A 16687-nucleotide genomic window follows, 5' to 3' on the forward strand; every position below is an offset into this window, starting at 1 on the left:
ACCTCAGCTCAGAGTTATGAACTATGTTTCTTCTTCCTAGCCTTCTTCTTTCATCTTAGGCTACCAACTTCAACCTGCTGCTGATATTTGTAGCCTATATACATGTACTGGCTGTAAGGTCTTGGACCATCGCACACCGGGGTGGTGGGTTCTATAACGTGCGTGGGGTATGGCTCTCCCCAAACACAGGTCTGTATATTAAAAGAGTGTTGTAGACACAGACAGAACTAAGACTGATTGGATTAGCAACAATTTTTTATTGAGTACCGTTAACAACTGTCCAGCAGTTAGAAAGGCCACTTTCAGTCTTCTGTTGGGTCTATGTACATGCTTGAACAATTCAACACTCCTTTACACCTTACTGTAATCCTACATTTTGTAAACCTGACACAAATTAACAGCATTAAGTTGAACTCAAAGTGCAGCGTGTCCTCTCCCTACCACCATGTCACAGCACAAAAGGTACAAAAATGGCCACAGCATGCTAGAAAGGGTTAAGGATATAAAGCGCATGTAATTGCAGTGGTTTCATGTAAGGTACATACTTGTTGTTATCATTAACATACTGTTAACTTAAGCAAGCATCATTAACTTATTGTCATAGTTGCCAGCAACTACATGTATGTAATCAATGCAGCAAACGAGGCAAGCTAGAAAACATTAGAACAGCTTACCTTACTGCAATACCAATGATTTTACATTCAAAACTTACTGGTGATTATCATATGTATATGATCAAACAGCTGATTATAACACTGTGAAATACTTTATCAATTTTGCTAAATGTATTCCATGTACATGTAGTATCAAACCTACAATATCATTAATCATATCTACATTATCATTGACAAGTATCATATTGTATTGCAACTTGCAAGTACATTGTATTTGAAAATTACTTCACTGTACAAATTATTTATCCTATTATACAAAGAGAATTCCAAGCATTATAAGTGTACACATGGAAAATTTGGGAATTATTTCAGAAAGTTATGAAAGTAGAATTTGGAAGAAAATAGCCAGAAGATTTCAATTTGGTCAATTCTCTTATATAGAATTTAAAGATGTTTAACTATATACACACGGAAAATGTTATACGTTTCTTGTAAAAAACGTGATGATAACCTTTATATCAGTACAAACATCTATCTTATCATAAATGTTAGAAAAATCTGTCTGCAACAAGTTATATACGAAACATTGTACTACTAGTATGAATCCTTCTTCAAAGCCAACAAGATTGGAAGATATACTGCATACATTACAAACAATGGCATCAACAGTTTTCACAAAATGCACTGAGCCAGTTGAAAACACATACTAATATGAAATGACAAAAAATATGACTCTATAATACATTACATGTAAGTTTTTGTTTGTTTGTTCATGACTTGGCGCAAGGACATTATATGCTCAGTCCTTTCTTTATAATGTCCTTGCTTGGAGGGAGCAAATCCAACCCACACCCCTCAGTCTCAATGGTTTCTTCTACACCGACATGGCAGTGGATTTGGAAGTAGGGAATGTTGACTTCAATGACTTGTTGAACAAGGGTGAACAAGGACTACATTTCTTTACAGAAGAATGTCTGGCAGTGACTGACTCCCCCCTCCCATCTTCTCATATTCTTCCTTCTCGTTCCCTCCCTCCTTGCCGTCTTTCGAGATCTTATCCAGGATAGGGGTGGATCCACTCATGTCTTCGTACTGAGTCTTAACGCTCGATCGTTCGCTCAAAGGTCGCGGCGTTTCGTATGTCGTGTTGTCTCTGTCGTCGCTTTCAATATCGTCAGTAGTGTCCACACTCTTCATGTCTTCGTACGGCAGTGCATCGTTGACGTAATCGTTATCTGTAAACACGCCGTCGTCGTCTACGGGTTTGGGTACGTTCTCGTACGACGGTTGTACATCCGCACCTTCTACGCTTACTGCACCGTCCGTGGATGTCCCTGTTATTCTCTCCCTAGAGGGTGTGGCTACATTGCCAATGTAGTCATACCCTCCAGGTGACGCCGGCACAGGGACGTCGTCTGTTCCACCGCTGGCTGGCGTTGTCGCCTTGCTGTAGTCCACGTACGCGTAGATGTGCGACGTGCGGTCGCCCTCCGACATGATACTCGTCACGCGAGGCAGCGGGGTTTGTGGATGGACCAACGGCATGTAGAAGTTCTTTTCGGGCGTGGTCGGTAGCGGCATTGCGGTCGGTAACATGGGATCCGAGCTCTGTCCTCTCCTCAAGTCAGATTTTACACTCGCCTTCTTTTTCTTCTTCTCAGATTTCTTGTTCATCTTTGCTGCTTCTTTCCGTACTCGTGCGATATCCTCGTAGATGGTGTCATCTTCCTCTCCTCTGTTGGTGCTTCTCTCGTTCCCACCATCATTCCTGGCACCTTTCCGGGAGAGTTTCTGCCAGAAGGAAGGCTGTTTCTTCACGGTGATCGCTGGTTGGCTGGGCGGTATCTCCACATCTTCATACAGGTTCGCTGGAGCGGCAGTCTCCTGTTGTGTACTTGAACCTGTTATGCAGAAAACACAAAGAAAAATTAGACCACAGAAAACAACTTTTGCGTCCTTATTTCAAAATTACAATACAAAAATGTTAAATGCAATGTCTAATTTTTGAATACATGGCTGTGTGTGGAAAACTTTGATAATCTCCTTGCATGCTAAGGTAGCTTTTTAGCTAACAATCAGCTTACAGAAAAATATGAACAGTATATTAAGTAGTTAAGTGTGACAAAACAAGAGGTAAGTACCTTTAGCTGCAGCTGCCACCTCTGCAAATGTCACATGCCCACCTACAGCACCTGCCACGTCGGGTGGCGCACCTGGTACAACTGGCTGCTGGTCGGGGAGCTTAGTGTACTTCCTGGGACCACCTGATTTAACTGAGGGGCAAAAGAATGTAAAGTGAATAAGGGGCCAAAATTTGTGGGAAACTCCGTTTTTCAGAGGGGACGTACCTAAAATGGAGGTCTCATGTTCGAGGAGGTGCCTCAAGCATGTTAAAGGGGAAGGGCTAGTAACCCCTCCCTGTAAAAGTATACCCTGCTAGTGAAACTGCAGCCACAACAACCCTTACTGTGCAGTGCCTCCTATAGCTAGCTGAGGCTGATGGTACTGTTTGTATTTATCCATAGAATAAAAAGTAACCACTAAATATTGAATAATAAGGAAGCAGCAATACAACAATGTAGTTCCAGTATCTATTTTTCCCCCTACCTAGCTTCTCTTTTATGAAATAAAAAAAATCAACCCCAGAAACTTCTGAAAGAAAAAGTCGCTGAAAAGAAAATGGAGGTTTGCTTTAAAATCTGAAGCATGTCTAGTCCTCACACAACATGGAAAACCTGACAATAAAACACTGTGTAAGTGTATGTACTTACCCACGACCATGCACTGTCTCTGGGTGAAGCTGTTTTTCCTGTTCTCCTCGTTCACAGCCGTACATTCAGCAGTGGGCGCGGGAACCATCAGCGTCTCCAGCTCCATGGGGTGGCGGTGGGTCTCCCTGTTCAGATGAAATCAGCCGAGTTATAAACCAATTTATGTCATACTTGGGCAGTGATAATGTTTGATACATGTGTTCCAGACCGGGTGATATTTTGGGTTATCACACAGGCTTCTACTTGTATCCCATTGGCTTCCATGGAATCATTCGTACACACTACGTATACGCTGCATGCGCCATGGTTGAAAACTGCTGTTGTTATAATGTTTAACAAAGTTTCTCAAGTTCTGGAGCATTTTGCAAAGAAATGTGTGTTTCCTCAGTGGGCATTACATACAATGACTTGTAAATAAAATACAACATGGTGTATTCCGCATGACCCTCGGTCCCAGCCCTCCCACTTCATATCAATATCAAGAAACTGTAATTCTTTCTGTCCACTTCATTTGCATTTCTGAAATCATCTAAGAAACATCTTATCAATTTACATATACATGTAGGTGCGACGTTAGTTAAGACTACCTTTTATGGAAGCAGGCCTTCCCTCTCCTTCTACACACGGCTACGGACAGGATCAGGACGATCAACAGAACACCCATCACCACGGCAACGATGATGTAGAACACCAGAATGTTGCCGTGGGATACATCGTCAGCTGTGCTGGCAGCCGTCAGAACTGGGGCCATTTCTGGGGAGAAACATTCAACAATAAAAATTATTAGAATATTTGACTTAGATTTTTAAAAGGAAAAGGAAATCAAAGTGATCTTGAACAAGTTAACTGAGGAGCAATTCTTCCACTGGTCCCGACAGAGAAGATAGACACTATGTACAGTAGTTACAGGTTCATTGTACCGGGGAAATTCCCTTAGCTCTTTTCGACAAGCACAGAGAGCAGTGGACCACAGCTTAATGTCCCGCCCTAAGGACAGCGACCCTTTCCAGTAGCATGCATATCAGGTGAGCCACGCAGCCGGGATTCGAACACCAAACCCCTTGGTCCAGAGGCAGGGTCACTTACCCTTACTAACTAAAAGCAAGCACAGCAAACCTGTATCAGTTATAAGCATATCCAGAAAACTGATTTTGGAATATTCCTCTGCGTTGCTTACAAAGGAAGCTCTAAACCAACCTCATATACACAGATTTACCAACCTGATGAAACTGTTCACAGATATTCACAAGAATAGTTTTCCTCACCATTTTCACACCTCTCCCCTGTGTACCCCGGTGGACAGTGGCATCTCCCGGTCACATGATCACAGCTGTTGCCATGGTTACAGGCACACTTCTGGGAACACTGGTCGCCATAGAAACCAAGCGGACACATGGCTGTGCAGCTACATGGAATAGGAGAAGAAAATTTATTAATGCCACGGACAAACAGTCATGTTTTTTCTATCATATTCATAGCTCAACAAAAAAAAGAGTTTGAACATCTCACACCTCTGTGAAATACTTTTTAGAACTTCCTGCTTAATTGCAGTTCATGCAAATAAGGTTTTGATAAACATCACACACGTCTATTGATCACCTCCTGTCATGCTACAGTGAACGTGACTAACATATGAAAAATATATAAATGTGAAAACACACAACAGACAGATAGACCAAAACAATACTCCTGTGAATTAGTAGCCTCTTCCATTGACCCCATGACCTGGAATGTCTGTCAGCTGTAGACAAGTTCACAAGGACTAATTTTACCAACTCTGAACTCCACTTCCTGTCACTTCCACAACTCTGACCTTTTGCCCTTTGTGACTTCCAGTGACTTTGGTGAGAGATGCTTATATAGCATATGAAAATAACTGATTCAGAAGAAACACAGGCAAACAAACAGCCCTCACCTCTCTCCCTGCCAGCCAGGGTTACACATGCACTTCCCATCTCTGGTCCGACACACGGAGTTGTTACCAGGGCAGTGACAGCTGAACAGACACCCCGGTCCGTACCGACCCTCCGAACACTCCGACTCACACTGGGCGCCATGGAAACCCGCATCACAGCTGGAGAAATGGAAAAAAAGCAAGCCTTTAAAAAAAATCCTAGCTTTGAAAGTAAGTAATGAAATAAAATATGATGGTGGCAAGTAAAAACGATGATCTCATAACTCAATGAAATATAATTTTTTGTAAATTTCTTGACAAAATATAACATAACCATCTAATTCACAATGTATTCTGATGGTCTCTTCATTGCAATCATAACAAAAAGATGGCAGACGTCAATCGGTCATACCCATACCCATACTTCCTACTACATACTGCCTTGTGACTTTTCCAGTCCCAAAGACAAAAATAACAGCACTTACCTGTAGGATGTATGTCAAAGCTGGAAATTGCAGAAACACACAGAAACACACACAGACAGACAGACAAGTCAAAAACAATACTTCACTCCCTTGGGGTGAAGTTATGAATCAACTAATCTTTTAGATTAATGAAATGAAACATCTGCTTTAGAGCTGGAGGTAAAACAATAACTTACAGACAGGCCCCAGTGAAAGGGTTGCAGGTACCATGTTCTGCACAGTCGCACTGTAGCTCACAGTCCAACCCAGCTGTACCTCCTTGACAGGGGATGTCACAGTGTTCTCCTCTCCAACCTGTACATAATACAGCACACATTAACACGTCATCAACACAGATGAGCTGGGATGCACCTGATATCCCTGAGGTACAGTAAATAGCCGCTAGGAGGCCCATTATCGAACTTGACCTTCCTATTCCCAACTCTATTCACCAGAGTACTATAAATTTTATCACAATCTATTCACAGCATCTCGAGTTATCCTGGTAACAAACAAACATACTAACAAACATAAAAGGTCCGCTACAGTAAAGTAGAAAGCCCCCAGGAGGCCCATTTACAAACATGATCTTCGTCTCCCCGACATCTACTTACCTGCAAAAAATCATGAACATCCATCCATCCATAGCTTCAAGAGTTATGCCGTCTACATAGTTACACAGTCACTCCACCATGGCATAACCGAAAACATAATCTTCTTGAAAATGTGCTCACCTGCGGTACAGTTACAGAAGCCGTCCGTGCCGCGGCAGGTGGCGCCGTGCTGACAGCTGCAGTCCTCCAGACAGTCCTGCCCGTGTTTACCAGCTGGACAGGTGGCAATGCAGCTGCACACAAAACAACAAACAGGAAAGTTGGTTAAATGCCATGAGAGAAAGTGAAAGTCATCTCAAAAAAGTTTAGCTCAAATGAACTGAATGAACAGTTGAGATACTTAAAACCGCCACTATGTTTAATACAGGTTCACTGTACCAGCCAGGGAAAGTCTCCTAGCTCTTTCCAACAAGTACAATATAATGAACAGTGGACCATGGCTTAACATCCTGTCCTAGGGACTGCAACCCTTTCCAGTAGTTTGCATGACTTCTCGGTCGAGTCGCTAACCACTCAGACTACACTACTAACTGTATGCAAGCTACTACAGAATAAAAATTACAACACAAATCAATTGATTATTCAAATATTGGTCAATAACAAACAAAATTTCATAATCATATTCATAATGGTGCTTGATTGTTTTAACTTTGATAAACCAGTCTGAACTTACTTTGACCCCATATAGCCAGGAGGACATCTATCAGCACAGGTCGGGCCCTGAAAAACAGTAGGAATTAAACGTTTGGTCAACAAAAATCATCTGACTTACAGGTACAGAAGCTATTATAATCTTGAAACATTCTATAAGGTCCACAAACTTTATGAGTTTGTCCAGATCACATAGATTAAAATTGATAGACTATCCCTTAGTATATATGTAATAGCCTTTGGCTATAATATGTCAGCCTTTGTCAAGTAAAGAATTTAAGATGAAATTAAAAAAAAAAGAATAACAAAATAAGTGAGTCTCTTACCCTCCATCCATTGGAACAGGTGCAGTAGTTTGCTCCTGTGCATGTTCCGTGTTCCGAACACTCCGGATCACAAGTAGCTGTGGTGGGAATAAACAAAGTGTCGATAAAATTCTGTAAAACTTTGTCAGGAACTAGGTCTTATTTCTTGTTTTCTATCTTATTCTTAGCTTAAGTTGACAATTATTCGATGCATTATATTGTATAGCCTTTTGCATCACGGCCGAGGGAGTTAGAGAAAAAATCTTGTCCACCTACATGTGCGTTTGCAGAACACTTACTAGCGCCCTCTATCAACTACATAGTGAACTACATGTGTATAAGATGGAACAAGACACAATGCACAAAGGGGGTCACATCATCAAATTAATCCGGCTTCCAAAAGCAAAGGAGCAGCATACATGTAGGAATGATTCCAAAAATGGCTGGATTCAAATTTGATTCCAGATCTTTTCTAAATCCATGCCCTTTTTATTGAACAGAGGACTTCATATCATATACCAAAAAAATGTCCTTGATACATTTGTATACCCAAGAAAAAAGTCATAGCAAAACAATGCAGAATTTTTTTAGTTATTCAGTTTAGAAACCAGCAAACCAAGAAACCAACACACAATTTCTTGCGATAGAACAACATCTTAGTAATTATACAGTCACTCCTAGATCCTGGCTCTTCATCTGTATTCCTTTCATTGTGAGCAGCTGCCTAACCTGGCAAGACGCCAACTCTGAGAAGTTCCCACCACACAGAGAACAGAGTCACTGACCCAGGTAATCATGCTCAGTCAGGAGGTTACTCTGTATTCAGGTGAAATCACAGGGCCACAAGGGGGGAGATTTTCTTCTGGGGCACAACTAGTGCGAGGGGGTTCAGAATATCATAGTTGTACATCTTGGCTTGGATGCTTCTTGAACATTTCAGTGTTCTTCTTCTTCTTTCTTTTTGAGGCTACCAACTTGTTAGCTAGGTAGCGGTCAAAAAGACTGGATGTTGGGCAGTCAGTCCCAGGGCTAAACACCTTGAGCATTTTGAAGACTCTAGTCATGATCCAGTAATAAAACTAAACAACTTCTTAATTGTCAATATTTTTGACAATTTTTACAAGGGGTGATACACATTCATGTTGTTTCCTTCAGCTTATTAATCTGTATTTTTATTTTTGAGGGGCTCACATGTACATGGTTGTCAAGTCGAGGAGGTTTAAAATCAAACCTCCATGGTGAAGTCAATAAACCGCAAGATTTTGTTTTGTATTAACCAAAGAGGATGAAACCTCCTTGGTATTAACCTACAACTCAAGCATTGACCAACTTGTATGCTTCCAGTTTGAAGAAAACTACACTTTTACCATTTACAGTACATACAAATTCAGTCCATGTATGTTTGAAGAGAAAACCACTATGTGAAAACAGGAATGTCTTGAAGTTTCCCTGGGTGCAGAGGTGACATCCTGTTGTCTCACCCCACATCCCAAACCTGACCTCAGGACAACAAGACAAACCACTGATGGACTTGGAATGGGTCCAGATAGTTGCATGACGGTACATTGCTGTAAATTGCTTCAATTTCGCTGAGACTTAATTTCATGATAGAACTGGCCGGGGAAGGAGGTTTTTGCTGCGTTTCAAGTTTGCGATGGAAACAATACCTTGGAAATACATCCATGTGTAGAGGTCACTACAAAGGATGGCGAAAACAAAACATTTCAAGATTCACAGTATTTTGTTGGTCTTTTGTGGACTTTTCTGCATTAGCTTAATTTCTACATAGTACAAACCTGCACTAGAAATAGACATAGAAATGCAGAAAAGGCCACAAAGGACCAACAGAATAACATCAACCTATTCATCTGCTTGTAGATTAGGACTTGGACAAGGTCCAAACCTCCTGATAGTCATGAGTGGGGAACAGTAGTGGGTGAAATGAGTCATTTCCACAGCAGGGGACATATCTAGAACCAGCTGTTTAAATGGTTATCACTGCTGATCATGAGATAGCTGTACTTGGTGAGGTCGGTTGGTTTGTTAGTGTTTTGTTTAATTTGGTTGGATATTTTGTAGGTTAGTCAGTGGGTTGTTCCATTAAAACAGCATAACCTAAAACATCTTTTCCATGTAGCTGCACAGTGTCCGCTTTGTTACTATGGCAACCAGTATTCCCAGAAGTTACATGTGAAGGTGCATGGCTTATGAAAAAGGACAGGTGTGCTACAGGTGTGTTACTTACGTATAGGACAGGTGTCTCCGTCCTGCAGCCAGCCTGGACAGCACCTGTACACCTGTCTGTACCTGGTCAGGTATCCTACTCTGTACATGGTGAAGTACACAGTCCTGCAAGGGAAGAAAAGAAACTACTGAAGAGCAATTCTTCCAATGGTCGTGACAGAGAGGATGGACGCTATGTACAGTTTTTTACAAGTTCATTGAACCGGGGAAACTACTTATACCCTTGAGGCCAGTTCTTTTTAACAAGTACAATGAAAAGTGGACCACAGCTTTACATCCCGTCCTTAGGACTGCGACCCTTGCCAGTAGTGTGTATGTCAGGTGAGCGACAAAAGCCAGGATTCCTACTAACATTAACAACCTCTTGGTTCAGATGCAGAGTGGCTAACCACCGGACAGCTGTTTTTGTCAGGTTGACGGACGAACCACCACTAAATTTCTATTTTGTCATCTCATTTCAGACTGGCCAGGGTGTTTAAAGAATTTCATCCATATACACTGAGTGTCATTGAGGTTGGGTGGCCTTGTACATGCACTACAAGTAATTACTGACAATCATTTGCACTTGATAAGATACACCCACTGAGCCATTCCCTCAAGGCTTACAAATTCTGGCACAAAACCAACAACTTCTCCTTGTACATCAGTGAAAGTAAAGGTCATTCTAAGGACCACGCAGGGTCAATCCTTTCACTTTTGTTGAATCAAAGACCTACTTAGTATTCTGCTGGCTTGACATAAGATTACAGATAATCTAAAGACCATTCCATGCATACAAAATGTATTGTGTAAAAATACATGTTGGTATAGTCAATGTCCTTGGATCAAGATTTGCAATTAGCGATTGCACATAGATAAAAAAAGATGACTATTTGCATGTTTTTTTTAAAATACCAAATGTATAGAGACATTCTGAGAAATTAACGTATATCTGGGAAAGCCATAATTATATATGGTGCGTCTGTTTGAAAAAGACAGTTTTGTAGCTTCCTTCCTTCTCAGACATATACCAACAACCCACACCTTTCCTTCCACCTTCTGTTACCTAGACAGACTACAGGATACAATACTGTCTATTTCTCCACACCCACATAATGATACATACTGAGTATGAGCCAGCCACTTGATAAATCACACAATGATAAAAAAAACATTCAACTTGCTACAAATTTGAAAAGAGTACATTTGTTTAGAAAAGTAAAAAAAGTAAATGATTTTTTTGAGTTTAAAATAAATTAAATTTCTTCTCTTTTGTATAGGCTGTTATGAATTCATAATGTACAAAACTAAATTTGTGACATATGTAAAGATCCTAAGCGCTATATCTATGGTCATGATTCATGTTTTCAGCTGACTCAGCAGAACAGAACACAGTAAGATTGACAGGCCCGTGTGTATATGTAGGCCATTGAAGACAGACAGGCTCTGATGTGTCACCCAGGGATGGTACAACGCACTGTAGACCTTCAAATATTCCAAGCAGTTTTATTTTCACCCCTCTACCAAACAGACTGATTTTGACCATGAACTTACACACTACAAAAACGTCCATTCCACACCTACTCCAAAATTAAATCCAGAGTTCCCAAAACTCCAAAATTGAATCCCTGTACTAAGGTACAAGTAAACACTGTTTTAAAAATTCTGATCTGCAAAATTTCAGCCAACTCTATGGATATCAACTAATAAAATTATACTTATCACTATTTGAGATTGATCTATCCATCCATTCATTCCTGTATCTACAATCATTATATCGATCTGTGGTATTTTGTTAAGGTTTGGGGAAGTAGGATGTCACGACCCAAGTTTCACACCCTGATGTCAGACTGAGAGAATTGTAGCCTGGAGCTAAACTGTTGCAGCAGGTTTGTGAAAGCTGGTGATGAACAAATAAGGTCAGATAAGCAAGAGACTTCTCAGTCTTTCCCTTTGGTACACAACCGACAGGAAATGGCACATTTCGAACGTTTTCATTAGCCTTTGGGGACTTTTGCAAAGTTGCTACCAATTCGCAATGATCCAGAATCCACCTTCGATCCTGAGGTGGATTCGGCGGATCCAAGTTAACCCCCAGCTTGTAAGTTGTTCAAACCAGGCTTCGCAAGTCTTGATTCACCCAGACACATGATCGCAATGATCCAGAATCCACCCTCGATCCTGAGGTGGATACAGTGGATCCAATTTAACCCCCAGCTTGTACTGTTCATACCAGGCTTCGCAAGTCTGGATTCACCCAGACACAAGATCGTAATGATCCAGAATCCACTTTCGATCCTGAGGTGGATTTGGCAGACCCGGCTTAACCGCCTTAAGTGTACTTACTTGGTTTTACACCTGACAAAGGGAAGACATCCCCAGTCCCAGGTCCTGGTCTGCCTGGTCATCTGTGAGGTGGTGATGTGGGTGCCTGTGTAGCTGAAGAGACGAGAAATAAGTAATTGTCAATACAAACTTGTTGTATTTGTAAGTTGTATGCATATCTATTGTAACTTGCACATGTACGTGTATACTCATCATTTTCAAGGAGCTACAATGTAGTACTAGTACTAGTAGTAGTGCAATGTGGCGTCATTACAGCCCACATTTCTAGCCAAGCACACCAGGTCACCGGCCTACTCTTCTTGTTTTGTGTGTTGGGTTCATTTATTTACAGAGCTTTATTTGACGCTTGAGGCTAACACCTGAAATTCCCTCATACACAAAGCCAACAGCTTCACATCACCATCTTAAGTGACAAAATACAATCCCTTACAATATACTTACTAGTACTGATTTCTATGGTGACCCATTTTTAGGACAAACTCCAGAAAATGCTAACTTATAACCAGGACTAAGATAGTCCATAATGATCTAAAATTCTAAAGAAAACAAAGTCCAGACAAGTGGCATCCTGCTCCTAACTTGACCTCTAAGTTTATCAGTGGTTCCAAGCAGTACCAAGGTCACCAGCTTTCCATACGGACTTAGTCTGGAATTCAGCCTCTTCAAAGGCTTTGGTCTGATCAGTTTAACTTCCCTACAAATCTTACATACATGTATTAATTTTACATCATTCTTAACTTTGAGTAGAGAAATTGTGTGTCGAATGAACAATGCAGTGGTCTACCATTTATAAAACTGTGCTAAAGATGTCTATAAACAAAAAAAATATGTTTTTAGGGTAGCGAGTGTAGGAGCCCTGGTAGAAATAGGATGGCACGCAGGCTATTAGTGGCTTAATTAAAGTCTTAATTGTTTTGTAAGATTTCCATGTATTTCAGATACAGATACAACCAACAGTTGTGTTGGATTTTACTGTCAATCAAGACAGGATGTCAGGCTCAAGTTCAGCCTGTCACAGTTAGACAGCTGGTGACCACACACTTCCTCCCTTTGTGTGCAGAAGGCCTGTGGATGTTATCTACCAGCACTTCCCAAAAACCAACAGAAAAGTGCTTTTCAGTGTGACAACTTGGAAATCAAGTTCCATCGCAAATAAGTAAGAGAAGAAAAAATTACAGTGTGACACACAGCAGGATGATATACATCCTTTTTCTCTATCGTTAGTTTCACATAACAGGTAAAATGCCTTAAAGCATAACATTAACACACCAGTTTTGTATCTTAACTTATGAGCTGCATAAGACTGGACTATAACCACCCTAACCACAAGATAATCTTAACATCATGATCTTATACATACTTTTTGGAACATAAATTTTCTTGTTCTTTTTTTCCACATTTAAAGTTGCACAATGTCAATGCAAAGTAAGAATACAATCATCCTATCTTATTGCCATGGTGACCTGATTACCATGGCAACAACAGTGCACTATGGAATGCCAAACACTAGATCCCTCATTAGTAAGTCTGAACTTGGGTTAATAAGGCAGAAATCCTCCAACCCTGGCAATTACATGGTCCATTGCAGAATAATTGGTCACCAGTCATAGACTCATACTGAGAAATAACTTGCATGATTTTAGATGTGTGCATTTTCCATTAGCTATAGGCATCAAACTTCTGCACATAAAAGAACACAACACTGCGTGAATGCAATTATCAAGACAAGCACTCTCAAGTTCTCAACTCTTGAATAAACGTACCAGTATATTTAAGTTTTCTTGCCTCAAAATCAGGGCATTGTTGATGTTAAGAATACACAGACTTGCAGCACAAGTTGTTTGAAAAGCCATGGCACAAGCAGGCCTGGGCACAAATTACAATGTAGAATCTTTGGAAATCACAAAGTAAAACAATCTCTTGACAGATGACACAACTGTGCAAGGGACAGAGTTTAAGAGTTGAGTAAAGTTTACGGTAGGATGTTCTTTCAGTTTAATGACTATCAAACTACAATGTATAGAAAAGACATAACACTTTGTCTGAAGCATTTCCCTTTGAGTTTGACCAAAGAGAGGGAGATACTGAAAAAGAACTTACATATACGTACTTGTGTATCAAACCTTATATCATCTGTTGCTATACGTATAGCATAGGGCCCAGTAACAATCTCCGAGAGTTTTGTCAACACACAAATATTTGATGTGCAAACAGTGGTTTCTGTGTGTTTATATAATGCACAATGCAGAAAAGCTGTTTAGTGTGTAACTGTTTATCTTTTGGCAGTTAATTTGTTTTATGGACCTAATCTTGATGATAATGAGGTCTAATAAAACACTTACATGTAGGAAGCACTTTCCAAAATGTCATTGGTGCATACTTTTTGTAATTTCCAAAAATGCTGTCACCTTTTTAGTTCTACTGAAACAGCTTTAAATTTATCCCTGTTATGCCTTAGAATAAAGGCAGTGTACTGACTATGCAGAACATAAAACAAACAAAGAATCTATACCACAAATATTTTAGAATTACAGAATGACAAAATTCCAGGTACCCTAAATAAAAGATTTATATAAACATCTATTGGGGCCCAGGAATTATCCGATGATTTGGAAATGCCCTATCCGACCCCACAGGATGATTCACAGCACTTTAAATTCAATTGACCTCAATTTTTTTCTTTAATTAGCTATCTTTTTTTCCCAACCTGGGATCACTGACACAATGTTATGGCCCAGTAAGACCCACAAATGTGTGACATTCCTATGTGTAACTGGCCATACTAACACCTTGAATTTGTTTCACACAAACGGTTTCACACAAACGGTAGACTGCCTTTAGGCATAACATACCAGTTTTGTACAGTAGGTACATTTATATTAATAGCTGTGTTAGACTGGACTGTAAGATTTGAAACAATCACACTGTTTTGCGTTAAGTGCTTGAGGTGTGACTCTCCTCAAAAACAGGACCTACAGCTTTATGTCCCATACAAGAGGGTGTCCCTACCCGATACTAGGATAGTCATTTTTACTTGAGTCGAGTGAGGAAATAGGTGCCTTTCCCAAAGGCACAACATTAATCAAGGAAGGATTCGAACCCAGAACCTTTAGAGTCTATTAAGTCACCAACCCTAACCACAAGACCACCTTCCCACCACACCTTCCTACCTGTAATCCATAGGGCAAAACTAAACGTTATGGCACAGTAAGAACCACAAACGTGTGAAATTCCTGTCCACCTACTCTGTAATTGTTCATACTTACACCAACAAACGTTTCTCCTCTAACGTTACCAATGAATGGATATATGGGGGCGTTTTCTTTAGTTTCACAATACAAACATTGAAAACCTTTCATACAAATGTGAAAGAAAGACCTTGCTATACTTATAGAGGCACATGGTCTCCTATACCCACTATTTTACGCAGAATCACCTTAAAATCGATATTTCTGCGATGAATGTGTCTCTGTGCAGTCATGTATTTTAAACAGCGAGTGAGTCAAGCGGTGGCCTGGCAGGCTTAGGGTCAGAATTTTGTATCCATGAATATTTTTCTTCGTACAGTCATCGCTGTATTTTTGTACCTTTACATCAGAAATATAGAGGGACTAGCATTTGTTGCTAGTTAATCTAGCCAAGAAATTTCACGTTTACAACAAATAAAATCCCTTTTAGAAAGATGAATTCGACAGATTTGCAAAGTCTGTTTTGGATCAAATTTCACGGAGTCATTGATGCCTTTTTCATTATACAGACTTGCTTGCTGCTACGAAAACTACAATGAAAATATTAAATTCTTAACTTAAGACTTCGTCGAAATATGATAAAATACGGTAAACAAAATATAGCTCAAACCACCCACGAAGAAAAACAATAATACGATTTTTTACACCCACAGTGGGACCTCTCGGCCTGGCCTGGGGCAAGATTTTATAATTTGTTACAAAATTATTGAACACCGCATCTGCCGATTTAAACTCACCTTTCGCTGTAAGCACACACGTTTATTCCATGGGGATGAAGCTCCTGTGCTGCCGACAACTTAGTCCAGCCAGAAATACAGGAGAAAATCGTTAAAACCTCCAAGAAAAAGATGAAATTCCGACAGAATCGCCCGAACCCTTCCGACTCCATGTTTGTCCACTTCCAAATAAGTTTCTCCTAGAGGTCAAAGGTCGGTGACCTGCCAGACCTTGACCCTGCCGTCCGGGGAAGAAATCTTTATCAAATCGTCCTGAAAAGAGTGAAGAGTTTTCAATGAAGCTCGGTTAAGGCTCAACATGAAGCCCTGGAAATCTGAGCGTCTGACGCTGGAGTGTTTTTCTTCGCGGTGTGATGAGAATATAGAAAGTATGACTCACTTCCGCTGTACCAATTCCCGCCAGATTTGACACGTGCTCTGGGTTTTGATACGGGACCTACCAAATGGGAGGGTGAGGAGGGGGTGAAATCCGTGTACTTGAACTTCACCATCGGAGGGGGGTGTCGTTAAGAAGAAGAAATAAATAAGTGAATGAAAAATAATGACTCAACGAACTGGCTTTTAAAGTTATTTCAATCAATGGAATTTCCTTAATTACATGTAGGATGTAGGGCCGTGGCCAAGTCCTACCCCTAAAATCAAACAATTATTGGGAAGAAAATGGCAGTTTCCGTTTTCCTGATATTTTTCTTCTGTCCGCTTTTGGCATTAGGTGAACGTGAGCAATTTGGCAATCAATGTATAACGCGCATGTCTCGAATACATATGATTATGATAAGTTATCATTATGATAAGAGGATGTCGGTTCAAAACCTATTAA

The 16687-nt window shown here is 40.4% G+C and overlaps 1 protein-coding gene across 1 annotated transcript; it reads right to left on the reverse strand.

The window, feature by feature from the left end:
- Positions 1–237: 237 nt before the first annotated feature.
- Positions 238–16236, reverse strand: LOC136425362 (uncharacterized). Its single transcript, XM_066414214.1, has 13 exons — positions 15868–16236; positions 11883–11975; positions 9559–9662; positions 7335–7411; positions 7031–7077; positions 6478–6590; positions 5941–6058; positions 5301–5459; positions 4651–4790; positions 3973–4138; positions 3386–3510; positions 2756–2887; positions 238–2515 (listed from the first exon to the last, which is right to left on the reverse strand). Exons 1-13 carry the CDS (start codon positions 16017–16019, stop codon positions 1575–1577), a joined length of 2367 nt encoding a protein of 788 aa, XP_066270311.1. The 5' UTR covers positions 16020–16236; the 3' UTR covers positions 238–1574.
- Between the last annotated feature and the right edge of the window lie 451 nt (positions 16237–16687).

Source organism: Branchiostoma lanceolatum, chromosome 19 (genome assembly GCF_035083965.1).
Source record: "Branchiostoma lanceolatum isolate klBraLanc5 chromosome 19, klBraLanc5.hap2, whole genome shotgun sequence".
NCBI classification, from domain to species: Eukaryota; Metazoa; Chordata; class Leptocardii; order Amphioxiformes; family Branchiostomatidae; genus Branchiostoma; species Branchiostoma lanceolatum.

Coding starts and splice junctions, on each gene's coding strand:
- LOC136425362 (XM_066414214.1), bottom strand. CDS start 16,019: ATGGAGTCGGAAGGGTTCGGGCGATTCTGTCGGAATTTCATCTTTTTC. Junction 4,791..5,300: donor CCTGGCTGGCAGGGAGAGAG/GTGAGGGCTGTT, acceptor TATTCCATGTAG/CTGCACAGCCATGTGTCCGC. Junction 2,888..3,385: donor GAGACAGTGCATGGTCGTGG/GTAAGTACATAC, acceptor TTTGCCCCTCAG/TTAAATCAGGTGGTCCCAGG.